The sequence below is a fragment of the Sus scrofa genome, chromosome 6 (genome assembly GCF_054392235.1).
Source record: "Sus scrofa isolate SSC_HxYL_T2T_F1_AM1 chromosome 6, Sscrofa_HxYL_maternal_Yorkshire_Landrace_v2.0, whole genome shotgun sequence".
In the NCBI taxonomy this organism is placed as follows: domain Eukaryota; kingdom Metazoa; phylum Chordata; class Mammalia; order Artiodactyla; family Suidae; genus Sus; species Sus scrofa.
The window spans coordinates 59306041-59332006 of record NC_139388.1 but is presented as its reverse complement, the minus strand read 5'-3'; the positions used below and the strand labels follow the sequence as shown (position 1 = coordinate 59332006).

The 25966-nt window shown below is 59.8% G+C and overlaps 1 protein-coding gene across 11 annotated transcripts; it reads right to left on the bottom strand.

Moving 5' to 3' along the window:
- Window positions 1–348: 348 nt before the first annotated feature.
- Window positions 349–24601, bottom strand: POLD1 (DNA polymerase delta 1, catalytic subunit). 11 transcript variants are annotated; one of them, XM_021094795.2, is made up of 27 exons: window positions 24461–24601; window positions 14545–14747; window positions 14187–14300; window positions 13067–13213; window positions 12856–12981; window positions 12611–12779; window positions 12448–12529; window positions 12241–12370; window positions 11631–11797; window positions 11200–11304; window positions 9635–9775; window positions 9434–9544; window positions 8986–9177; window positions 8804–8892; window positions 8606–8722; window positions 8292–8405; window positions 7841–7988; window positions 5143–5238; window positions 4899–5036; window positions 3415–3590; window positions 2939–3091; window positions 2697–2799; window positions 1893–2025; window positions 1686–1799; window positions 1293–1345; window positions 1118–1215; window positions 349–535 (listed from the first exon to the last, which is right to left on the bottom strand). In XM_021094795.2, exons 2-27 carry the CDS (start codon window positions 14744–14746, stop codon window positions 430–432), a joined length of 3324 nt encoding a protein of 1107 aa, XP_020950454.2. In that variant the 5' UTR covers window position 14747; window positions 24461–24601; the 3' UTR covers window positions 349–429. The 11 variants fall into 11 exon arrangements, with proteins under 11 accessions (XP_020950454.2, XP_084814992.1, XP_084814989.1 ...); XM_084958866.1 differs by having other exon boundaries at window positions 9635–9706; XM_084958863.1 differs by having other exon boundaries at window positions 11667–11797.
- Between the last annotated feature and the right edge of the window lie 1365 nt (window positions 24602–25966).

The window sequence follows — 25966 nt, the reverse complement described above, 5'->3', positions numbered from 1 at the left end:
GTGGGGGTCCCTGAGGAAAACTCAAGCCCGAAGTGGGTGAGGACCTCCAAGTGGAAAGATGGTGGGTGTGACATAGGAGGGGGGGTCCCCCTGGCCGCCCCGGCGAGTGGGAGTCTCCACACCAGGGGCTGCCCCAGGCCTGGAGGAAACAGGTCAGCACCTGGAGGGTGGGGCGGCGCAGAGCCGCTCTGCTCACTCGGGGGGCCTCGGGTCTGGCAGGGAGGGGGAAGGGGGCCGGTGGGGGCCTCCGCTCACGCGCAGACCCCGCCAAGTGGAGATAACCCACCTGGGCCAGGGCTCACGACAGTGGACCACATCCCCAGCCCCCACACACCACGAAGCACCGGGTAACAAAAGGCCTGAACTTTATTCATTCCCCACCGGTCCCGCCACCCGAGGCCCTCGTGGGAGGTTGGCTGAGGTCAGAGGTCACCAGGCCTCGGGGCCGGGGGGGCCGAAGCGCCTCAGAAGCTGCTCCTGGTCCTCCAGGTCCTTCCGCACCTTCTTGCGCATGTAGAAGATGGGGCAGTCTCGGCTGCGGGGGAGCCCAGAGGGAGGGAGGTCAGGACCAGAGGCTGGCCAGCCAGCCGCAGGCCCCGCGGCAGGGCAGGGGCCGTTCCCAGGACTTTGGCCCCTGTGTGCTGCCCACCCAACCCCCCTCCCCCAGCGGGCTGTTTGCTCAGTGGGCACATGGGGAGCCGATAACAGCGGGTGCTCGCTGAGGCGCTGGGCCACCAGCCGTATATCACCTGTCACCTGGCACCTGGCGTGGGAACCCGCCCCGCCCACCTGTTCCCTGGGGAAAGCCCAGCCCCGCCCTGGGGGAGGGGGCCAGGACCCTGTGTGTGTGGGGGGGGGTTGGGGGGTGCCACTTCCCAGGCAGATACTGGGCGCCTGGCCAGCCCTCCCCCCCGCAGCACTCCCCTCCCCCTGGCAGGCTGGGATGGACATCAGCCGTTTTGCAGGCCAGGACATCAAGGCTCAGTGGGACCCCACAGCCAGAGGGGGATGTGGGGGGCACTTTAGCCTGAGCCCCGGGAACCAGGGCTCTGGTCCACGGGCCTCGGGAGCTTGGAGGAACCTGGGGCCTGACGCTGGGGCCAACAGGCGTGCCCACCTGGTGCAGATGACATCCTCGTGCAGGCTGCCCTGGCAGCGCTGGCACTGGGTCCACAGGCGTGAGAAGCGCTCCTCCAGGGCATTGAGGTGGGACACCTGAGGACGTGCGGGCTGAGTGGGCGACCCTGCCCCCCCCACCCCGCTGCCCCTCCCCGCTTCCCCCTCGCCCTCACCTCTTTCTGATAGAGCTCTGACTCCCGGGGCTGGCAGAACTTGCACACGGCTCCTGGGGGTGGGGGTGCAGGTCAGCACAAGGGAGCTGGGGCTGAGCCAGGGCCGGCCGCCCCATCCCTGCCCCTTCCCCGCCCGCTGCCCATCCCGGCTTCTGAAAGTCCCCGAAGACAAGAGAACAAGGGAGCAAGTGTGTGGAGAAAACTCCCTGGGGAACTCCCGGGGTGGGGGGCCCAGGACCCTGGTGGGGGTGCCTACAGACCAGAGCCCCCCACCCAGGGGGCCCGCGGAGACAGCCATGCCAGGTTGTGGGGCCGGTGCTGGGGCTCTGCAGGGATGGCAGAGGCAGGAGGGCTGGGGCCTGGTCCAGGGTCGGGGCTGGGGACCGGGCTCACCCTGGTGGCTGAGGACAGTGCGGCAGCCAATGCAGCAGTTTCGGCGTTTGGCGAAGGCCAGGAGGCCGCCCACCTTGCCGGTGAGCACAGTCTTGCAGCGCGTGTGGTCCCCGCCTGCAGGACAGGGCTGATGGTGGGCCGGGCACCCTCCCCCGACCCTGGGCCCCCTGCCTCCCGCCTCCAGTGCCGCCCGTCCGCCCATCTTACGCAGCAGCACAGCCTCCGCACGGCCCTCGCCCAGAATGGGCTCAAAGATGCGCAGGAGGGGCTTGGCGAGCTGCTGCTCCAGGTAGTACTGCGTGTCGATGGGCAGACTGTGCTCCAGCACGAAGAGGGGGTCCTGCAGGCAGAGCAGCGGCGCTGTCACACCAGGGTGGGGGGTGGTGGAGGGAGAGTGGAGGGTGGCAGGGGGGTAATGAGAGGCCCCATGCCAGGCGGGGAGTGGGGGACTGTGGTCACTGGCAGGTCAGCAGGGTGAGGGGCACTGGGAGCCGCCTGGGGTGGGGTGGGGGGTGTGTCCTCTCGTCATGGATGGGGGCAGTCACTGGACCCAGATTGGAATGGGGGTCGGAGGTCATGGGCTCTGTGACCCACGCTGGTGTGCATAGGTAGGGGCCCGCAGGGTGCCAGGGAAGGGTCGGCGGACACGGTGGGGGCATGGCGGTGGCCAGGAGCTGGGGACTGAGCGGGGGTGGGGGCAGTCAGGGGCGCTTGTGAACCGGAGGGAATTACAGGTGGGCCAGGGAGGGCCAAGGACACAGCCAGAACAGGCTGTGTGCCCCCGTGAGGCCGGGCTCCCTTCTGCAGGAAGGGGGGGCAGAATAACCGGGGCCCCCCGCGGAGGGCACCGGGAGCAAAGCTTCAAGGAGCCAACTCCCAGGGGTGTGCTGGGGGGCGGTTCTCAGGGCCCTGTGGGGCCCCGCGGAGAGAAACACCCTCCCCGCCCGGCCTGGAAAGCAGAAGTGAGAGCAGAGGAGAGCTGGGCGGGCGAGCAGCCCAGGTGGGCCTGACCTCGGACTTCATGTAGGCGGCCACGCCCTTGGCGGCACTGATGATCACGTAGGGGACTCGGTCGCCCAGGCTGGGCGCGCTCCCGGGGTCCCGCTTCCTCATCCTGCGGGGAGATTGGGGCGGCGGGGCGGGTGAGGGCAGGTGGGCCGGCGGGGAGAGCGGGGGTAGGAAGTGGCGGAGGGCCCAGCTGGCAGGAGAGGGGCTATTTCTGGCCGGCCCGCCCCCTCCCGCGCCGGGCCGACCTCTCGGCCAGCTCCACGTGAGCCTGCTTGCCCGCGTAGTCGGCGGCCGCGCGGGTCAGCTCCTTGGTGATGACCAGCTGCGAGATGTCGATGCGATTACACAGCAGGTCGGAGATGACGTCCTGCGCATGCGCCACGGCGCCGGCGGGGTCTCTGCGGGGGCCGACGGGTGGGCGTCACCAGGGGCTGTGCCCAGCGCCAGGCTGGCACCCACTCCACCGCCTGGGGCTGGGGACCAGGATGCGCTCCGGGGGCGGGGAGGGGCCCGGCCCGGCCGCAAGCTGCAAAGCGGCGGAGGCAGGATCTGAACACACAGCTGTCTGACCCCACACTGTTTCCACAGCTCCGCCGCCACCGAGGAAGGGCTGGGCCTGCCACCTGTGTCCCCAGGGGAGGAGGGGCTGGGGGCTGGGCTCCTGGGCCTGAGGGAGGGACTGGGTGCCAGGGCTGGGGGCAGGGGGGGTGGTCCCACACACCGATCGATGAGCAGGCGGCGCAGCGAGGCGGTGACGAGGTTGGCCACGAGGGGGCAGTTGTCTCTGCGCACGGCCTCCAGGCCCTTGCAGTCCATGCGGTCATGGGTGTCCGGCCGGGAGGAGAAGAGCAGGCCGGCGTACCGCTTCTTGCTGATGAGCAGGTAGGGGAAGTAGACCTGGGGGGACCCTGCGGCTGAGACCCCGAGGCTGTGGGGGCGGCTGTCCCTTCCGGACACTTCCCCAGAAGCAGACAGGCTCAAGCAAGGCTGGTCCCTGTGCCGCAGGATCCAGACCCTCAGCATCTGAGCCTGGGGAAGACCCTCAACATCCCAGGGACCTCACGTGGGAAACGGACTGGCATAAACCTAGATCCCCAAAATCGGGATCCAGACACTGGGCTGAAGGTTGGAGGGCCCCAGATCTGGGCCTGAAACACCTGCAGGATGGGGGGAGCTCTGGCGGCACCGCCACAGAGGAGAAAAAGGCCAGGGACGGAGCTCCAAGGCAGGGACCTCCCCCAGCCCGCAGGCTCCAAACCTGAGAGCAGGCGCACCCCAAGCCCTGACCCCAGCTCTGAGGGGTGGGGAGGAATATGGCCTGAGGGCTCCCAGACCCAGGCCTGTCACGTGCTGGGTGCTGGGGAGCAAGGACAACAGTGTTGGGATCCAGGAATCACCCCGGTCAGGGTCCCTGCTGCACAGAGCAGCTCCCCCAGGCGGACAGGGTCTCCAGAAAACAGACACCCTCCTGTTCAGAGAAGCCCACGTCCTGAACTCAGGGTTCAGGCAGCAAAATACCTCGACACGGCGGGTCATGAACTAAAGAATGGGATAGCCAGAGCACCCCAACATCGACACCCTGACAACACTGGGGCTTCCCAGATGCTGAGGTAGAGGAGAAGCCCACACAAATGTGTTCTTTTTCGGTCATCCTGTGGCACATGGAGTTCCCGGGCCAGGGAGCGGATCCCAGCTAGTTTCCACCCAGGCCACGGCTGCAGCAACACCAGATCCCTAACCCATTGTGCTGGACCAGGGATCGAACCTGCGTCCTAGTGCTGCAGAGACACTGTCAACCCTGTTGTGCCACAGTGGGAACTCCCACAAATGCACACTTTTGTTTTGTTTTTGTTTTTGGTCTTTCTAGGGCCACACTGGCAGGATATGGAGGTTCCCAGGCTAGGGGTGGAATTGGAGCAGCAGCTGCCAGCCTACGCCACAGCCACAGCCACCCCAGATCCGAGCCACATCTGCAACCTACACCACAGCTCACGGCAAAGCCTGATTCTTAACCCGCTGAGCGAGGCTAGGGATCGAACCTGTGTCCCCATGGATACTAGTCAGATTCATTTCCACTAAACCACGATGGGAACTCCTGAATGCATTCTTAAACTCTGTAGGCATCCTAAGAGAGACGCCCCAAGCTGGCAAGACCCACGCCTGCCTACCAGGTCTCGGGGGGGTGGGAGTGGGGGGGGCACTTACTTTCTCAAACTCCAGCCGGATGGGCGCGGGGAAGTGGCCAGACACCCAGTCTGCGGCCTCGCGCCCCAGGGCCATCGCCTCGGCCACAGAGGAGACGCCAAATCGGCACATGACGGAGTCGGTGTCGCCGTACACCACCTGGGGAGGGGCGCATGTGCCCGGGGGAGGCGGGGAGACGTCGTTGGCCCCTGCGCTCTCCACACCAGCCCCAGGCCCAACTCAGGCGGACAGGAGGAGGCCCCACCTTGGCGCTGGTGCCGTAGCCGTTCTCCACCGTGTACTTGGACTCCACCAGCTGCTTTGTCTTCTCGATCATCTGGCGCCCGAACCCAGTGACGCTCTGTTGGGGAGAGAACCACGCGGCGTGAGGGCCCAGGGGCCACACAGGATGGTAGTCCCACTTCCGCTGCTTCCTACGGGTGTGGACCTGGCGGGTGCGCTACTCCGCCACCCTCTGGGTCTCAGCTTCCAAACCTGCGAAATGGGGCTGCTGAACTGCTCCTTAATGGAAAGAAATGGATCCCCGGGCCAGAGCTCAGGGCAGAGGCGGAACTGACTGCAGTAAACGAGCAGCGGAAAGGCTGGAGCCAGACGAGGCCATCAGCTTGGTATTTCTCTCCACATCCAGCGACATTCCGGGTAGCTCTCCTGTCCGAGGCGCAGGACCCTGGACCTTCCTGGTCCTGCCCGCCCATCCTTGGGCAATTGGAAGTGACCCCACCAGCTGTTAAATGCCTCCCCTCCAAGGGAGGGGGCTGTACCAGTGCCTCGAGAGAGCCCATTCGTCTTCAATAACCTTCTACAAATAAGGAAACAGGCTGGGAAAGGAGGAGGGACACACCAAGGATAAATGGGTGTTTCTGTTTGGATCCAGTCAGAAAATCCTGGTCTTTAAGGACAGTGTTTGAGCCACTTATGTTTAGTGTAATCACCAATTGCATCTGGGCTTAAACCTACCACTGGACTGTCTTTCATCTGTTCCGCCTGCTCTCTGTTCCCTGTTCTTTCCTTGCCTTTTCAGGAATGACTCAGTATTCTGGCTGTGTATTTGTTTTCCTTCATTCCCCTGCCCCCATAAGCTTGAGAGACAGAAACAGGGAAAGAGGCTAAGACACCAAAACAAAACAGAGACAGAGGGAAGGGGCTGAGAGGGAGATGAGAGAGAGAGAAGGCCAGGAAGCAACAGCTGCGATGACGAGAAGCCCCAGGGGAGGAAAAGCCCCAGCCTCCTGCCTGGTCTCCCCATAGGGGGCTGGAAGCTGATGATCAAACACCCACTTCTTTCCACCAAGGAGGCTGGAGGTGGCCCCCAGGGATTAGGAAGGGCAAGTCCGCGGGGTAAGGGTGGCCTGTCTAAGAGATGCACTTTGCCCAGAGAGGCACCTGGCTCTTTGTGGGTGCTTGGGAGCCCTCGGCATGTCCTGCTTCACAAGCGTCTTTGTTCACTTGGGACCTTGGGTCACACCAAGTGACCTGTGCTAATGTGATTTACGGCAGGGACCTTGGGCCACATGGGATCAGTTTGACCTCTGGACGGCCAGGAGACTGAGTCACTAGGGTCAGTCACACGGGGCTCCCTGCCTCCACAACTGATCTCCAATAAAAACCCAGGACACCAATGCTCAGGTGAGCGTCCCTGATGGGCAGGACCAGGTGTGTGCAGCTCAGCCTCCATGCTGGGAGGAACAACACCGTCCACAGGAGCCGGGGGACACCTGGGAGCTTGTGCTTGGTCCCCCTGGACTCTGCCCCACGCGCCTTTCCTTTGGCCGATGTTAATCCCCAGCCTGTCGCGGCAATAAATCACAACCATGAGCTTAACTGCTTTTCTGAGCCTCTGAATCCTTCTAGTGAATCACTGGATCTGAGGATGGGCTTGGGGGCCCCTCAACTCCAAGTGTGTACAGGGGGTGTGCACAAGGCCCCTCCCAGCATAAGTGGCCCCAGCCCCGCCTGCTGCCCATTCTTCCAAGTCTTTCACCCAGAGCCATGTGAGGACACAGTATCAGGGAGGGAGCTCCCCGTGGCTGGAGGTAACCAAGTCTGGAATATGCCAGGCCCCAAACCCTAGGGGAAGGGGCTACACAGAAGACTTTCCTAAGAACCTTGTAGGCCAGGAGCTGAGGCACTGAACCCAGCTTGGCAGAATTTTGGAGACCCAGGCCCCCTGTGGTCTTGCCTTCCTGTCTGAGCAGCAGAGCAAACAGGCCTAGGATGCTGCTGTGGGCAGGGAGGGAGGCAGTGGGCTTTTCTGCCCACACTCCTCTTGGAGCAGAACACTGTTCTAGCATCTGCCAAGCGTCCCCACTGGGGTGCTCACGCAGGGACAAGACGGACACGGAGGACACATAGCATATCAAGTGCAAGAGCTTGACAAGGCCGCTGGCTGACCTCCGGCCTTGCCCTAGCCCCCTTAGGAAGGGGGAGGAAACCTGCTCTCTGCTCCCCTCTCCTCGTGGGGACCAGGGGAGGAGATGGGCTGGGGTGGAGACTGCCAGGGACCTAGGGTCTGTTAGGTGGCTGTGTGACAGACGGAAAGAATGAGCAAGACTGCTGCCCTCCCTCGGTCTCGGCCTCCGCCCACCCCGCCCGGCCACGCCCGTCCCTCTCCGACTTTATCTACAGAACCCCTGGCACCAATAGCTTTGCGAGCAGCATTTACTGCTGGCTGTCACCATCTGTATTCCTGGTAGGCTGGGCAAGTGAGACAGGAACTCTTGTCCCATGTGTCACCTGCTGGACCCACAGGGCACAAGGCCCAACCCACAGGGGATGGTCAGCAGTGTTTGCTGAACCAATGAATGAACGAACCAATCACTCAAGCATCCACTTTCCACAGGCTGGCAGGTTGGGGTGATCTGGGCTCTGACCTCCACCCCATCAAGCCCTGCTTCTCCCCAAGACGGGGGGGATCGGCCCCCCACGTGCCACCGTGCACTCACCTGCGAGATCTCCAGGCATGGCAGCTTGCCCACTTGGGCGCCAGTGAAGCCGTACACAGAGTTGGCGCTCACTTTTAGTGCCAGCTGCCGCCCATCCAAGACCTGCCGCCTCAGGGGGTCTGTCTCTTTGGCCAGCTCAGCCTTGGCCCTGGGAGAAGGGGGGGGACCCGTAAAGGTCACTCAGGTGGCGTATCAGGTGTCAGAAGATGAGAGGCCTGGGCCTAGGCACTGGTCAGGGTGCCTTTCTGGAAAGGGGGGCCATGCACAGTTGGGTAGGCTGCACACTACACAGAGGTGCCCAGCAGAGGGGCTGCGGGGAGCTGCGTGCAGGGGGTGTCTTGTTCTATCAGGCACAGCGGCAGCGAAGTGTGGCCCACAAGGGACAGGAACTGCCAGGCCGCCTCAGCAAGTCTGAGCTCTGAGTGGGGGTGGAGGGGGGCTCAAGACCCACCTCTTCCGGGCGCTGAGCAGGTTTTCCAGGATCTGGGGCAGCAGCCCCTTCCGCACCGACGTCTTCACGAACTCGTCCCCCGTGGGCGTCTTGATGAACTGATCCGCGGTCAGCCTGGGGCAAAGGCGCTGGGGGTGACACCTGGGCTCCCCGGCTCCTCCTCCTCCAGCCCCCACAGGATCCCCCACAGGATCCCCCACCTCTGGCGGGTAGTCCCCTCTCCTCCTTGCTATTTTTGGGTCCCTAGCCCCACCCCACTTGAGGCAGGCCCTCGGGTGACCTTGGGGTACACGTGCCCAGGGAGGCCTCCATACCCCAGTTTCTGGGCAGCCCCGGGCCGTAGCAGCGTGGTGTAACACAGGTTGTGGGCCATCATGATGGACGGGTACAGCGAGGAGAAGTCCAGGGTGGTGATGGGGACATCGTAGTACCTGGCGGTGCGGGGAGGAGTCAGCACTGGGAGCCCCGCCACTGCCGCCGCCCCATCCAGCTGCGCCGCCGCTGGGCCTCACCCTTTCAGGGGCTCAATGACAGTGGCTCCCGTGTAGTCCTCGCCACCCTCCGTCTTCACCACGGGCATCAGCAGCCCCTCACGCATGGCCTGGAGGGGAGAAGGGTGAAAGCGAAGGGTGGGCGCAGGCAGGACGCTGGGTGGTGGCGGCGGGGAGGGCCTCCCCGGGCTCTGCCCACGGACCTGCCGCAGCAGCTGGGACACGACCTTGACCTGCTGGCCTCGGCTGAGCAGGTAGCCGAGGGGCACGCCGGTGACCCGGGCCATCTCCATGGCGTTCACCAGCACCATGAGCCGCTCCAGCAGCCGCAGCGGCAGGAAGGCGTCCTTGAGGCAGTACACGGCCAGCCGGCGGCGCGTCTGGTCGTTCCCGTTCTGGGGACAGGGGCGGAGGGCGGGGGTCAGAGAGACGACGGAGGGAGGAGGGCGCAGTGCGAGGGGCTCCCGGGGACTAGAGGTCGGGGCAGGGGAGCGGAACAAAGGTCAGAGGGCCAGGGGTCGCGGGAGTGGTCAGGGATTCGGGTCCCTCTGCAGGGCAAGGGCAGGGGCTGAGGGCAGGAGACGGGCAGGGGGGCCAAGCCTGAGGCCGGGCAGGCGGGCGGGCGGGCAGGTGGCTGGGAGGCCCGGGCACCTGCAGGTCGGTGATGATGCTGTGCTGCACGTCCTCCTTCTGCTCACCCAGGAAGTGGAAGCTCACGGCGTTGAGCGTGTAGGACCGGAGCTTGTACTCGCGCAACAGCACCTACGCGGGCGGGGCGGTGTGGGCGGCGGCCTCTGGGGGCCCCGCCTCTCGCCCCAGGCCCCGCCTCTTGCCCAGGCCCCGCCCCCGTACCTGGAGCATGTCCATCTGCACGCGGCCCACCATGCTGACCACCTTGCTGTCTCGCCGGCCCGTCTGCTTGGACTGGAAGGACGAGTCCCGGATGTTGGAGCGGAGGCCAGACACGCGGCCCAGGAAGGGGAAGGTCTGCACCTGGGGGCAGACCACAGGGAGTGCCGAGGCTGGGGCGGGGGCGGGCCAGGAAGGTGACCACATCACCCCGACACCCGCGACGGTGCTGCCCTCTTCCGGCTGGGAGCCCGAGAGCAGGGGCGGCGCTGGGGCTGCAGGACCCTCTGGGGCTGGAAAGGCACAGACTGAAGGGGACAAACAGGAGGCTGAGGGGTGGTGGGGGCAATGGCTGTGGGGGTGAAGCGAGCAAGGAGGGTGCCCCGGGGGCACTGCACCCAGATGGGGAGTGGAGGAGGAGCAGATCTGGAGAGGATGCTGAGCTTGGTGGGGGAGCAGTGAACGCACAGGGTTGGGGGGCCCTGGGGGACAGCCGCGGGGAGCACGAGCAGGGACAGCATGGAGAGCTAAGTCCACGCGGGGGGGACCAGACACAGACGTGAGGCCTGAGCTGGGGTGGAGGGGGAGGAAGGGGGGCGCACAGGGCGGGCATGGCCCTGGAGCCGCTGGGGGCTTTAGGTATGGTTGTTTTTTCCATTATGAAATGGGCCGAACATGGAGCAAAGGGAGAAAGCCACACGAAATACCCTGTTAGGAGCCGAACTGTGTCCCCTCCCAAGAGATGTTAAGTCCTAACTCCTGGACCTCAGGTGAGCTCGAGTGGAAATTGGGTCCTTGCAGGTGAGCAAGTTAGAATAAGGTCATCAGGGTGGCCCTGATCCAAGAGGCCTTTGGCTTTAGAAAAAGGGGACACTGGAGCACAGAGACCCGCACAGAGGGGGACGCGGGGCAGAGTCCGGGAGAACGCCACGTACAGCCTGGGAATGAGATGCTACCGGAAGCTAGGAGAGGCCTCAGGAGGAACTAATCCTCGGACACCCTGACTGGCCTTCCGGCTCCCAGACCGAGGGACGGCCCATGCCTGTAGGTCTCGGTCACAACAGCCCCAGCAGACTCTCCCCCTGACACGCCCACACCCAGATTCAACAAGCACCCAGGTTTTGGCACCTTCTTCAAGGAACCCCCTCTCCTTTTCTTATTTTCTGCTCTTTTTTTCAGCCACGCATGAAACATGTGGAAGTTCTGGGCCAGAGATCAAACCCGAGCCACGGCAGCGATCCAAGCCACTGCAGCGATCCAAGCCACCGCAGCAACAACACCAGGTCCTTAACCTGCTGAGCCACCAGGGAACTCCTGCTGGTGTGTTTGAGAGCCTAGAGACAAGGCACTGGAGCCCTGCACACTTCAGCCGCCCCTCCAAACGCTTTTCTTTGCGGGAATGCTTCCTCGCCTCTGCAACAGCCACCCGGACCTTCTGATCTTCGAGAGGGGCAGGGATGGGGCTAGAGCCGGGTTTTCGGGGATGCCTCTGGAGCTGCTGGAGGGCTGCCCACACCCTGAGCCCCAGGGGCATCTGAGAACAGGCCTCCCACAGCCGCCTGCTGTACCTTGAGGGTCTGGGCGCGGGAGATGAGGTATGGAAGGTCGAAGTTCTGGATGTTGTAGCCGGTGATCACGTCGGGGTCCATGACGCGGATGAAGTTCGACCAGGCCTGAGGAGGGAGCGCTCGGGGTCACGCCGGCTGTCATCCTGGCCGCCCCCTGCCATGGATCCTCCCCACTCCTGGAATGTTCTGGAAGCCCTTAATGGGAGCCCAAGAGCCCTCCCACCCATGGTAGACAGATCAGGCCGGTGCTTTTGAGAATAACCCACCCAGAGGGGACACATTCACTGCTCAAGGGGAAGGGATGTGAACCCGCGGACACGGCAGCTCAGCATCCAGGGGCCGCACCCGGGGCGGCCCAGGAAACGGGCTCAGCCCTGGAAGGTGCATAGGGGGTCCTGAGGAAATGGCAGGGGCTGTGGAACGAGAGCCACCTGGAGCAGGTCCTCCTCCCGCTCGTAGCTCTGCACCTTGGCACCCAGGATGGGGGCGCAGGGCCGCAGGGTGAGTGCCAGGCGCAGGAAGGGCTCGGGCTCGCCCCAGCGCAGGCCTAGCGAGCAGATCTGGATCACAGGGTCCCGCTCGGGCTCGGGGAAGATGCCTGCGAGGAGGAAGGAGACATGACTCCTGACACTCCCGCATGACACATCGCAGGGGCGGCTCCCCTCTGTCCCCACCGCTCGCAGACGCGGGTCCCCCATGCCTACATCTATCGCCCTCTCCCCCTCTCCCACAGACAGGGCCGGGCCTGCCCCTGGGCCTTTGTACCTGCTGCTCTCTGTGCAGGAAATGCTCTCCCCACCCCTCCCTACTACCCGACCCTTGTCACAAGGCCTGTCCCCTCCCCGAGGCCTTCCTGAGCACCTGTCACTCCCCACCCCCGCCGCCCTCCTTGGCGCTGTCCTGATAACCTGTCTGCTTGTGTTTGCTCCCTCCTCCTGAGTGAGCTCGAGAAGGGCAGGGACCCCCGGGATGGGACCCGCATGTCACCTGTGTCCAGCGGGAGGGAGGGAAGGAGGAGCGAGCCCCAGGCCCGGGACAGACCTTTGCGGCCGGCACACTCGATGTCGAAGCTGAGCACACGCAGGGGCGCGATTCGCTGCCACGGCCCTTCTGGCGGGTGACTGACCACGTCTGACCACAGCACGTCCGCCTCCAGCTGACACAGCGTGGCCTGTGGGGATGGCGGGGGTCAGCTGCTGCAGGGTCCTGGCCCTGTGCTCCCCCCTCGCCCCAGGGACTCCCCCGCACCTTCCCCTCCGGCCTCAGCAAGTACTTCCCGGCTGGGAGCTCCAGCCAGTTGCAGCCGACAACGTCCGCATCCACCATGAACCTGCGGGGAAGTGAGACTCAGTGGGCAGAGGCGGATGCCGGGACGTGGGGAGGAGGCTGGGATGCCAGGGAGGGGCCGTACCGGATCTCAAAGTCAACGTTGGCCTCGTACGGCGCGAAGCTGGGGGTGCCCAGGCCTGCCACGCGGATGCCCTGCTCCAGGAGGCGGCGGGCGGGGGCCATGAGGCGGGGCAGCGCCAGGGTGATGCGCAGGAACGGGGAGGGGCCGTGCCCGTGGTACCCGAACATGCCTGCGGGCAGAGGAGGCTGGCATCGGCCCACAGGGCCCCCCTCCACCCACCCAGCGGCCCCTGGGACAGCACTCACTCTCCCGGGAGCACAGCTCCACCGCCAGCACGGCCGGCCCCGTGAGCTCCTTGCCCCCGCGCTGGTCCCGGCTGATGGCCGCGTTCAGCTCCCGCTGCAGGTCGCTCAGGTGCTCGGGTCCGAAACCTGGGTGTGAGGGGGGCCGATCAGAAGTGCAGGGGGCCTTCAGATGGAGGGGTGAGGAGGGGTCCTGAGGGTCGGGGCCACTCACCAGGGGGCGCTGGGGTGTAGAAGTAGGGTGCAAAGCCATGGATGTGGCAGCAGACGGAGACACCGTCATCCGTGACCCCGAAGGCGCGGAGCACCGGCACGGAGCTCTGGGATGGTGGGGGCGCCCCGGGCAGGGGTCGCGCTGGGCCTGGGAGTGTCACAGGGTAAGGCAGGGGCTGCCCTCTGACTCCCCGAAGGTCTGCCCGCCTCCTTCCCAATTTCCCTTTCCATCCTCAGCCCCTACAGTCCTTTTCCACCTAGAGCTAGAGGGAGCCGTCTTTTTTTGCAAATCAGAAATTGTTTCTAGAGTTCCCGTTGTGGCGCAGTGGTTAACAAATCCGACTGGGAACCATGAGGTTGCGTGTTCGATCCCTGCCCTTGCTCAGTGGGTTAACGATCCGGCATTGCCTGAGCTGTGGTGTAGGTCACAGATGCGGCTCGGATCCCGCATTGCTGTGGCTCTGGCGCAGGCCGGTGGCTACAGCTCCAATTTGACCCCTAGCCTGGGAACCTTCATATGCCATGGGAGCGGCCCAAGAAATAGCAAAAAGACAAAAAAAAAAAAAAAAAAAAAGAAATTGTTTCTTTTCTTTCTTTCTTTGTCTTTTTAGGGCCCCACCTACGGCATATGCAAGTTCCCAGGCTAGGGGTCGAATCGGAGCTGCAGCTGCCAGCCCACACCACAGCCACAGCAATGAGGGATCCTTAATCCACTGAGCGAGGCCAGGGATCGAACCATATCCTCATGGATACTAGTTGGGTTCTCAGCGTACTGAGCCACAGTGGCAACTCCTCTACTTCCTTTCTTATTCTGCTTCTCCTTCTAGAACGTGAGCCTCTGAGAACAGGGACCTGGTCTGGCTGGAGCAGGGCCTGACTCAGTGCACAGGCTCAGCTGTTCCCGACGTCACACCAGATCTCTCCCCTCTGCAAGCAGCCAGCTCCTCAGGCCTCAGTTAGAAGATGCCCCCCACCCCCCAGGGCCCATGTCACCTGGGCAGGGACTGTCTGAGTCCCTCTCCTCCCCCAGAGCCAGAGGGGCTGAGACCCTGGCCCAGCTTCCGCCCCAGAAACCCAAGGCCCCCTTCTCCCACCCGCCAGGCTCTGTCCCCCAAACTCACCCACGTAATGGTCGATCTCCAGCTGCTGGAAGATGAGGGGCTCTGTCTGGGGGTCCAGGGTGGGAGGGGTTGGCCGAAGCCAGCGGGGGTCTATGGCTGTCACAGAGAACTGCCCTGGATGGGGGAGGGGAGCAGGGCTCCATGGAGTCGTGGTCCTGCTTTGGAAATAAGAAGCTGCCCTCCCAGTCCACCCCACGATCCCTCAGGTGGCCTCTGCAAGCAGTGGGCAAGAGAGGTGGCATACTGACATGGGGTCAAAGGTCAGCCCTGCCCGGTGCTCAAAGTGGGCCGGAGGCTGGCAGTTTGAGGTCAGACGCATGACAGGTGTAGGGTGCAGGGCTCCCGCCCCAGGTCTCACCGTCCACAGCCCCCTCCAGGGCCGACTGCAGCTCCTCCTCCTCTTGTTCCTGCAGCCTGTGCTCTGCCTCCATCTCCTCCATCAGTGCCAGCTCCTCCTCAAACTGTGATGGCCGATACACCTCATCCTCGTCCCAGAGGCCCCCACGGGCCCGTTTGGGGGGCACCCCAGGCCCAGGGCCTGGTCGCCGCTTTCCCTCCATCCTGCAGGGCATGTCGGGTGGGGTGAGGGCTCCCATCTTTCCCATGGCATCCCATGCACCCACCAGGACCGTGAGCCTTTTCATTCCCCAGCGTGTCTGAAGCATATCAGGACTCTGCCCCGCACACTCCCTGCAGGCTCAAGGGCTGTGGGCACCTTCCAGAGACTCAGCCTCCACCAGGCGATGCCCGCCTCCGTTTAACCACCTCCCCACACACCCGAGCCCTCCACATCCTTTTGTTCCTGTTTACCTGCCCCCCGTGACCCCTGGGCACCCGCCTGCCTCCCCTCACCCGCCATCCTCAGCACAGCCTCTCTTTCCCTTAAGCCCCTGTCCTGAATGCCCCCGCCTGCCCCAGGCCTTCCTTCTGCAAACAGCTGGCAAGTGCCTCCTTCAGGCCAGCCACAGCGTTGCGTGCCAGGGCCTGGGGGCCAACATGAATCTGCCTGGGTCCCTTCCCTGCCCCCTGACCTCAGAGGCACCCCAGCCCACTGGAAAACAAGACAGAAACAGAAGCCCTTTTCACAATGAAGTCATTTCAAACTCATTAGAACTCACGTCCGCCCTTCACCCAGACTCTCCAAGCGTCAAGATGTTGCTATTTGGAGTTCCCGTCGTGGCGCAGTGGTTAACGAATCCGACTAGGAACCATGAGGTTGCAGGTTCGGTCCCTGCCCTTGCTCAGTGGGTTAACGATCCAGCGTTGCCGTGAGCTGTGGTGTAGGTTGCAGACGTGGCTCGGATCCTGCGTTGCTGTGGCTCTGGCATAGGCCGGTGGCTACAGCTCTGATTCAACCCCTAGCCTGGGAACCTCCATATGCCGAGGGAGCGGCCCAAGAAATAGCAACAACAACAACAACAAAAAAAGACAAAAAGACAAAAAAAAAGACAAAAAAAAAGAAAAAAAAAAAAAAAAGATGTTGCTATTTGCCTTTGCTCAGTCTCTCCCTGCCGCCGCACCTATACCTGAGCTGTCCTGTTATTATGTCCCCAAACCATCCGAGGTAGCTGCAGGAACCGTGCCCCTTGACCCCTGCCTACTTTGGCATCTATCTCTGAAGAACAGGGGAATGGTCCCTTAAGCAAGCACAGTGCCACAATCAAATCCAGGACACTTAACATGGTTGCAATAATAATTTTAAAAAGAATCCATTTTCCAATTCCTCCAATGGTCCCCAAATGCCCCTTATAGTACTAACCCCCGCCCCCAGCTAGGATACAATGGAGCAAACACAAGAAAACCTAGAGACTGCTACTTATATATGTGTTTTCTTAATTGTTACCTATAAGGAAAATGATTTGGGGGGTATCTTTCGACAAGATACATAGATTAAAAAGTACGTATCTTTGGAGTTCCTGCTGTGGCACAGTGGGGTAAGGATCTGGCCTTGCCACCGCTGTGGCATAGGTCATGGTGAGGCACACACAGCTTTAGGGAAAGCCGTAAAAGGGAGGTTGCCCTCCAGCCTCTTCCCCCTTCCCGATGGCTGGAGCGAGGATGTGGTAGCTGTAAGCCAACCTTGACCATGGGCACAAGGACAACACTGCAGGGACTGCAAAGCTCCAAGATGGAAGAAACCTGGCCCCTTGACAACCTTCTGGAGCAGAGCTGCCTACCTAGATGGTTATGGGGAGATATTTGGGGGGGGCAAGATTGTGGCATGTGGAAGTTCTCGGGCCAGGGATCAAACCCAAACCACAGTAGTGACAATGCCGAATCCTTAACCTGCTGAGCCATCCAGGGAACCCCGGGAGGGAAATAATGCTGTGTGTTGCCTGAGCTGCTGTGCTTTGGGGCTTCTTTGTTATAGCAGCTTAATCTAGACCTTAGCAGACAGAGTATGGACAAATTCTGAACTGACTGGGGATGGGTTATGACACATGGTGGGGGTACACGGGGTACACTTTTCAGCATTAAAAAGGAGGTGGCCACGGGACTTCCCGTTGTGGTGCCATGGAAACAAATCTGATTAGCATCCATGAGGACACAGGTTCAATCCCTGGCCTCCTCACTCAGTGGGTTAAGGATCCGGCGTTGTTGTGAGCTGGGGTGTAGGTCGCAGACGAGGCTCGGATCCCGCGTTGCTGTGGCTGTGGCATTGGCCGGTGGCTGTGGCTCTGATCGACCCCCAGCCTGGGAACCTCCGTATGCGGCGAGTGCAGCCGTTAAAAAGCAAAAACAAAAAAGAAAAGAGAATGTATTTCCATGATGCCATTTACACAAAGTTCTAGAACAGACTCAGCTAATCCATGTGCTAGAAATCAAGCAGGTGGCTGCCTGCGGGGTAGGAGAAGCTGACCAGCAAGGGGCGTGAGGCTGCTGTCTCGGATGATGGACGTGGACCATACATTCCGCTGTGCCACCGAGGTCTTGTGCATTTCACCACATGTAAATTGCACCTCAAATGAAAAACCTCGAGATGGGGAGTCTCCGATTCCACATCTCAGGGATTAGGCTCCAGATATACCGTCACATAGGGAAAAACTGCATTTACAAGGTTATTTCCGGCAGGGCTGTTTGCAATCGCAAAAGACTGGAAACCACCTAAATGTCCTCCCCCAGGGTGGGGGGGGACACTGATTAAATACGCTCTGTGAATTCTGCCGTATGGAATATTATGCAGCTCTATAAAGGAATGAGGAAGCTCTCTATGTACTGAGACAGAGGACTCTCAAAGACCCATTGTTAAGCCCAGAAAGCAAAGGGCAGAATGATGTACTTAGCTGTGTTATCTATTTAAAAAAAAAAAAAAAAAAAAAAAAAAAGATGTCTAAGAAAATATTTACCCTGACTCTAATCATTAGGCAACAATCAAACCCAAGGAAAGACTGGCCTGCAAGGTAAACTCTTCAAAAAATGTCAAAGTCAGGAAAGGGAGAGTGGAGTGGGGGGAGGCCAAGAAACTGTTTTCAATTAAAGGAGAGACTCCGTTGTCATGACAACTATTTAAATGCGAGGTGTGACCCCAGGTCAGATCGTGGATAAAAAAACCCGAAAAGAGACCTGAAGGGTAACATGGACCCACTGGGCAACCTGAATCCGGACTGGATGGTCTCGGGGTAGATGGCCTGATTATGATAATTACCCTGTAGTATCGAGATAAAGCAAATGCGGAGAGACTGGCAAATCCAGGCAAAGGGTTCATGGGTGTTCCTGGGAACTCGTATATTTGAACGTCTCTGCAGGCATGGAACTTTCTTTGCAAAATAAAAAGGTGGAGGAATGAGTTCCCTGCTGGCCTACGGGTGGAGGATTTGACGTTGTCACTACTGTGGCTGGGGTTTGATCCCTGGCCGTGAGAACAGCCAAATTAAAAAAAAAAAAAAAAAAAAAAAGGTGGCGGGAAATACATAATAAAAATAACACTTTTACAAGGTGGGTGGGAGACTCCATCTCAGGATGTTGGCTCTGAAGGTACAATTCGGGAAAGGTAGGCAATAAACCGGCCACACTGGTTTCCCAGGGAGACCAGGAGACCAGGGGTGGGGGAGATGGTTTGCCCAAGATCCATTTCACAGGCCAAACGATTCACGCACTTAAAGCAAGCGGTTCAGTGGTTCGCAGTACCTCCGGTCCATTTCAGAACAGCTTCATCACCCCCCAGAAGGGACCCTCTCCGTTCCACCCCCCCTCCCCTCCCAGCACCCCCCCACCTACTCTGTCTGCCTCTATGGCTTTGCCTACCCTGGGCCTGCCCACAAATGGGATCTTAGAAGATATTTCCTTAGCGTCTGGCTTCTTTCCCTGTGGATGACATTTTCAAGGTCCGCCCGCATTGTAGCACAGATCAGCACCTTGATCCTTATTCTTAAAATTTTTTTTCTTTTTCATCCACACAGATGGACGTTCCCAGGCTAAGGATCAAATCCGAGTCAGAGCTGTGACCTATGCCACAGCTGCAGCAACGCGGGATCCTGAACCCACTGCATCGGGCCAGGGATCGAACTAGCACCTCCACAGAGACAAGCTGGATCATTAACCCACTATGCCACAGCGGGAACTCCCCATCTCATTCCTTGGTATGCCGGAGTACTTCCCCACCATCTGGCTGTTTCGCATTGTGTTTATCCATGAGGGTTGTCTGTCTGCACCCTCGGGCTCTCGTGACTTGCTCTCACTGTGCAAACATGCATCTTGTATAAGGAGAAAGACCTTCCTCTTGTGCCTCTTGAGTGGGAACTGGGCACGCACATGGCTGATCTCGGGGGAAGAGGCCTGGAGGCCTTTGCTCCAGCCATGCCGGTAGCCAGAGAAATGCAGAGGTAGGACCTGGGGGAGGCAGAGGAAGCTGTGGGGTTTCCAGGAGCCCGAAGGAGTGATCAAATCTGGCCTGGCAGAGGGAGGCAGAAGGGGCTGACTGGCCGCCCTGGGTCCCTGGGCTGTGGCCAAGGGGCACAGTGGGAGGGAATATGTTACCAGGAGTAAAATCTAAGTCCTGCACTAGTTCCCCACCCCAGGAGCCATCCCTTTTTTTTTTTTGGCTGTGCCCGTGGCATGTTGAAGTTCCAGGGCCAGGATCTTCCCTGTCACAGCAGCACCCTGAGCCACTGCAGGATCCTTAACCCCCTGCACCGCAATGGAACGCGCCAGGCGCTGTCCTCAGTGCACAGTCAGGGGAGGCAGCATTAGAAGGAAGGAGGCAGTTTCGCAGTGGATTAAGAATCCAACTGCAGCGGCTTGGTTGGCTGTGGAGGTGGGGGCTGGATCCCTGGCCCTGTGCAGTGGGTTGATGGCTCCTGCGTTGCTGCAGCTGCAGTTTATTTAGGTCTCAGCTGTGGCTCGGATGCAATTCTTGGCTGGCCCAGGAACTTCCATATGCCGAGAGTGCGGCCATAAAAAAAAATAATAATAATAATGATAATGATAATAATAAAATTTAAAAAATGGAAGGAAGGCCCCTGGGTGTCCCGCATAAGACAGCTTGTGCTCCCCTTTCTCAATGCTTCAGAAGCAAATACTGAAGAGCCAGCAATTTCAGCAATAATACAACCGTGAGTGCTCGCTCTGGATCAAATGCTGGTTTCCCTGTGACACTCCTGCCATCTCGCCGTCCCAACCCACAAGGTATCAAACGTCACCTTTACACTTTCGTGCCTCCAGCCCAGACCTCTGTCCAGGCTCCAGGCTGAGAGATCCAACTGCCCACTGCGAGCATGTTCCTTCTGGCACCTGGGACTCCAAAGCTGGGCTCCTGATCTCCCCCCAAGTCTGCTCCTTGCAACCCACGGTCTCCCCCCAGTTCAGTAAGCGGCAGCTCCCATCAAGCTGAGACATCGGAGTCACACCAACTTTCTCTTCCCCTTCGGACCACACGCTCATCCCACTGGCAAATCCTGTCTGGTCTGCCTTCCAATGGACCGGAGTTCACCAGAGTCCCACTGCTCCTCGGGCCCCCACACTCCAGAGGATGGGGCTTTATTTTGGGCATTGCTGGTTGTCTGGCTCCCCCTGCTGGAAAAGGAGCTCGGCGCGGGCACGGAGAGTTTCACTGATCAATAACAGCGTCTGGTCCATAGAGGGCGCTCGAGAAATATCTGCTGAATGAATGAATAGCCTCTTCTCCCCTCCTCTCCGCTGGCCCCCACCTCCCGCCTTCCACCCTCCCCCTCAGTGTATTCTCCACGCTTGGCAGTCAAAGGGAATCTATACAAATATGTCAGGTCGTCCCGCCCCTGCTCTGCTCAGAACCCATCCCTGGCTCTTGTCCCATGAAGTTTTTTATCTTATTTATCTTTAGGGCTGCACTGCTGCATATGGAGGTTCCCAGGCTAGGGGTTAAATCAGAGCTGTAGCTGCCAGCCTACACCACAGCCACAGAAGCACCAGATCCTTAACCCACTGAGCAGCGCCAAGGATCCACCCCACATCCATGTGGATACCAGTCAGGTTCATTACTGCTGAGCCACAACGGGAACTCCTTGTCTCATCCACAAAGTCTTCATCCTGGCCCACAAGACCCTGCACTACTGCCCACCCCAACCCCTTCTCTTTCAAGGGCACCACCTCCACCCTTTCCCCCTTGCTCACTCCAGCCACTTGCCTCCTCTGTGTTCCTTAAATGCGCCAGGCTTGGTCCTACCCCAGGACCTTTGCACAAGCTGTTCCCGCTACTGGGCCAAATGCTCTTTCCCAGATGTCCCCACAGCTCTCTCCTCCCCTTTGGGGTCTTTGCTCAGATGTCACCTTCTCAGTGAGGCCCACTTAAAAACACAGCCCCGCTGCCCCATCCTCATACTCTCCAACCCCCTCCCCTGCTGTATTTGTCCTGCTGGCCCTTGTCTCTGTCTGGTGCTTTCTATCAGTTCTTAGAGTTCTCAAAGTGCGGGGCCCCACTTCTGCTGCTTGAGCTTCCCATGCAATTCGTGTGGTATCAAGTCTGAGAACCCCTGATTATTTATTTATTTGTCTTTTTAGGGCGGCACCCATGGCATAGGGAGGTTCCCAGGCTAGGGGTCCAATCAGAGCTGTAGCTGCCGGCCTACATCATAGCCACAGCAATGCGGGATCCGAGCCACATCTGCAACCTACACCACAGCTCATGGCAACGCCAGATCCTTAACCCACTGATCGAGGCCAGGGATCGAACCTGTGTCCTCACGGATACTAGTCAGATTCGTTTCTGCTGAGCCATGATGGGAACTCCCCCTGCTTATTTATTTGGTTTACTATCTGTTCCCCTGGAGGAGAATGAGGATGCTGTGAGAGTTAGGATTTTGTCTCTCGTTTCCTGTCATATCTCATGCACCTGGGGGGAGCCTGGGCCTGAGTACATGCCTGATAAACATTTTCTGAATGAATGCAGGAAGGAACGCCCAGAATTTTCCCCAAAACTTCAGAGGCAGGAGCTGCTGTTACCCTCCAACTGAATGACCAAGGCCCAGAGAGGTGAAGCCACCCACCTGAGGTGGCACAGCTAGTTCACAAGGGGCAGAGCCAAGGTTCAAACCCAGGCAGGCTGCCTCCAAAGCCACACTGGCTGGCCAGCACCACAGACGTGCCAGGAGAGATCGGGGGTGAAGTGCCCTCTGCCCTGGGGAGGCAGACCAGGGCCAGATGCATGTGTCTGCTCAGCCCCACATCCTGGCTCACACGCAGCTGCAGAGGGGTGGATGAAACAATTACAGGGAGTTTCCCAGTGGCCTATCGGTTAAGGATCTGATGTTGTCACTCTGTGGCTTGGATTCAATCCCTGGCCTGGGAGCTTCCTCACTCCCCTGGGCATGCCCCAAAAGAAAAAAATCACAAATGTACCTATTTATCCCCAGAAAACTACACACTTGTCAGGCTCTGGCCTTGTCCCTCCTTGGGCCTCCCTGATGCCCGCTGCCCGAGGCACAGGCTGGGGACCTCTGGGGCTTGTGTCTGACTCTCTCACCATTCATATTTCCCTCAAGGGCAGGGCTGAGGCTTCTCTGGGCCCCCAGCATCACCCAAATGAGGTCTGGCCTTGGGAGGGGTTTGCTGGATGAAATCCTTTTTCTTGGCCACCTAACTTCTCTGGATCCTCTGAGAATCAGCTCTGCTCAACTTCTCCAGGAGGATCAGCAGCCCCTCGGGGCTCTCACAGTGCCCTAGAGCACATGTTTATTGCACGAGCCACGACAGCTTTGGGCTGGGAGTGCCCCAAAAACAGGGGCTGAGGGAGCTCCCGCTGTGACACAGTGGGTTAAGAATCCAACTGCAGTGGCTTGGGTCGCTGCGGAGGTGCGCGTTCAATCCCCAGCCCTGAGCAGTGGGTTAAAGGATCTGGTGCTGTTGCAGCTGTGGCATATGTCACAGCTGTGGCTCTCTGATTCAGTCCCTGGCCTGGGAAATTCCATAGGCCATGGGTGTAGCCATTAAAAAAAAAAAAAAAAAAAGGCAAACAGAAAACCCCCAAAAAAGGGAGTCAAGGGAGTTCCTGTGTGGTGCAGTGGGTTAAAGATCTGGTGTTGTCACTTCAGTGGCTCAGGGTCAATCCCTGGCCCAGGAACTTCCACACACCACAGATGTAGCCAAAACAAACAAGCAAACAATGGTCAAGGACTTGCTCCAGTTGAGGCCCCAGCATCACCCAGCACAGTGCCTGGAATGCGGGCTACTTCAAGTTGTGTCAGTTTAGGAGTTCCCATTGTGGCTCAGTGGAAATGAATCTGACTAGTATCCATAAAGACGCAGGTTCGATCCCTGGCCTTGCTTAGTGGGTTAAGGATCCGGCGTTGCCGTGAGCTGTGATATAGGTCGAAGATGCAGCTCGGATCCCGTGTTGCTGTGGCTGTGGTGTAGGCTGGTGGCTACAGCTCTGATTCGACCCCTAGCCTGGGAACCTCCATATGCCACGGGTGGCATAAAGACAAAAAAAAAATAAAGACAAAAAAAAAAAAAAAAGTTATGTGAGTTAGACTCCACTTTAATGTCACTGGATCCCACAAATCTGCCCTGAGCCCCCACTTTCTTCTCTCGGCTCCCAAAGACTAGCACTGCCTCCTTATAGCTTGGCCCTCTGGCCTAAGAAGTCCTGTCCTTCCCTCAACCAAACTGAATTATCACTGGCTCCCCAGTGCCCGGCAAAGGCCCGGCCCCAAGAGCAGCTGGCTGAAGAAGTGAGGAGAGGGAACAGCATTGCAGGAGGAGGGAAGGGTGTGGCAGGCACAGGCCTGGAGTGGGGCAGGAAGTGGGGTAGGAACCTAAGGGGCTAGAGTGGGAAAGTGCAGGAAGAGGGGAGAAAAAGCAGGTGTGGCCAGGAGGCTGAGACCCTGACATCATCCTGCCCCCTCACACCCAAACCTGCTCCCCTCAACCTTCTCTCCAGCCCGCTGCTCACCCTGGGCGCCCCCTCCCTGTACGCTCATGTCATGCCAGCTCAAACCCCAAAGACAACCTGTGCGGATGGAGTCTGCCCACCTGCACTGCAGGCTAAGCCACCAACCACCCGCTCTTGCCTCCTAACTGGCCCTTCCTTCCACTCTTGCTCCTGCTACAATGCCACCCTGGATCAGCAGCCAGGGAGTTTGTTTTTCAAAACACAGAGGAGGGTCATGGTCCTCCAATGCCCCAAACCTCCCCTGGCTCCCAAGGAACCTAGAATAAAAACTAAACGCCACACCGAGACTTACAAGGCTCCTCGGCATCCGACTCCCCATCAGATCTCCAGCCTCACTGTTCCCTCCAGCTAGAAACACCCCAAGCCCCTTCCTGCTTCCAGGCCTTTGCACTTGCTTGTCCCCCCTGCCCGATCGCTCTCCAATGTCACTTCGTCAGAGAGACGATGTCTGATCACTCGAGCTAAAGAAGGCTGCTCTGTTTTACTTCACTTGGGATAACGTATTACGAGCTGAAAGCATTACTTTATCCTTACTACTTGTCTACTGTCTGTCTCCCCCTGACACAGTCTTCTCTACCTTGTTCCGGTGGTAGCCTCTGCTTCTAGAACAGTGCCTGGCACTGAGCACTCAACATTTCGTGAATAAAAGATGACGCTAGGTCCCCATGTGCACTATTCAGTCTCCAATGCCTCGGGAACGCGCAGCCCCTAAGACCCTCCAGGGTACGTCACCCCCAGTCCCCAGAGCTGGAGCCCCTGCATACGGAAGGGGCCCCCGCCAACCCCTGTCATCTTCCCGCGCGCCCCCGCGCACGCGCCCACGACCACTGGCCCCTGCCTCTCTTTCGCGCGCCCCGAACCAAGGCGGGGGATCCCCCTCGCCGCCACGCTTCACGAGACGCCTCACAACCTTCTCCCAGGCCCAAGCGCCCGGCTCTTCAAGCCGCCTCCACTGCCAGGCGGAGTCCCCGGCAATTCCCCTTCTCCCGTAACTCACCCGCTTCAAACAGCGTTTCCCGCCACAGCCCACGCCGCCGTGACCCCTGACTCCAGCGTGCGCAGGCCCAGAGCCACCGCGCGCCGAGCCGGGCCACGCCCCTCCAGCCCACACGGGGAGGCCACGCCCCGTCCCCCCGCCAAGGCAAGGCCACGCCCCTCCGTCCCAGCAGAGGGCGTGGCCTAGTCTCCTGGCCGACAAATCCTCACCAAACCCCGCCCGCCAGACCTTTGCGGCAGGAGGCCACACCTCCTTTTTGCAGCCGCGTCGTGGGCCCGGGTGTTTACTGCGTGCGCAGCGGCGGTGGCCTCCTGCCCCCTTCCGCCCCAGTTCCGCCAGACCTGGGGTGCTGGGCGCACAATCTCTTCTTCTGCACCTGCCTGCTGTCCGAGGCCGTGTCGGGAGGATCACCTCCTCCCTGTTCATTCTTCCACCCACGGCCTGACCTCCACGTAGTGACAGGCCAGTGAATGCTCAGATCCTAACCTGGTCTAGCTCATGGCCTCAGTTTCCCCACCTGTAAACTGGACTCAGCTCAGGGTTGGCAGATGACTTGTAGGGTAAGAGGCACACCACTTGGAATAGGACGGTCGGCGAGTTCCCGTCGTGGTGCAGCAGAAACGAATCTAACTAGGAACCATAAGGTTGCGGGTTCGATCCCTGGCCCTGCTCAGTGGGTGGCTTAAGGCTCCCACGTTGCCCTGAGCTGTGGTGTAGGTCGCAGACGCGGCTCGGATCCCGCGTTGCTGTGGCTGTGGCATAGGCCGGCAGCTATAGCTTCGATTAGATCCCTAGCCTGCGAACCTCCATATGCCGCGAGTGCGTCCCTGAAAGGCAAAAAGAAAAAGAAAAAAAAAGGAATAGGACAGTCGCTTGTAACTATTCTTACTTCTGCCATCCTCTCTTCCCCCTAAAAAAACCCTTTCAGTCCCCATCCCTCCAAGCAACACCTCCTTCACTCTCAGGCAGGACTGCCCATCTATCTAGCTCACCTCCGTGGCCCCTTAGGCCCTGGTGCAGGTGAAGGTAATTTTTTTTTTTTTTTTTGCCTTTTCTTGAGCCGCTCCTGTGGCACATGGAAGTTCCTAGGTTAAAGGTCTAATCGGAGCTGTAGCTGCCAGCCTATGCCAGAGCCATAGCAACGCGGGATCCGAGCCACGTCTGCGACCTACACCACAGCTCCTGGCAACACCGGATCGTTAACCCACTGAGCAAGGGCAGGGATCGAACCCACAACCTCATGGTTCCTAGTGGGATTCATTAACCACTGTGCCATGACGGGAACTCCTGGTTTGTTGCATTTTTAAGATTCCACATATAAGTGATATCATACCGGTTTTGTATTTATTTTTCTTATTTCACTTAGCACAATGCCCTTATGGTCCATCCATGTTACTACAAATGGCACAATTCCTTTTT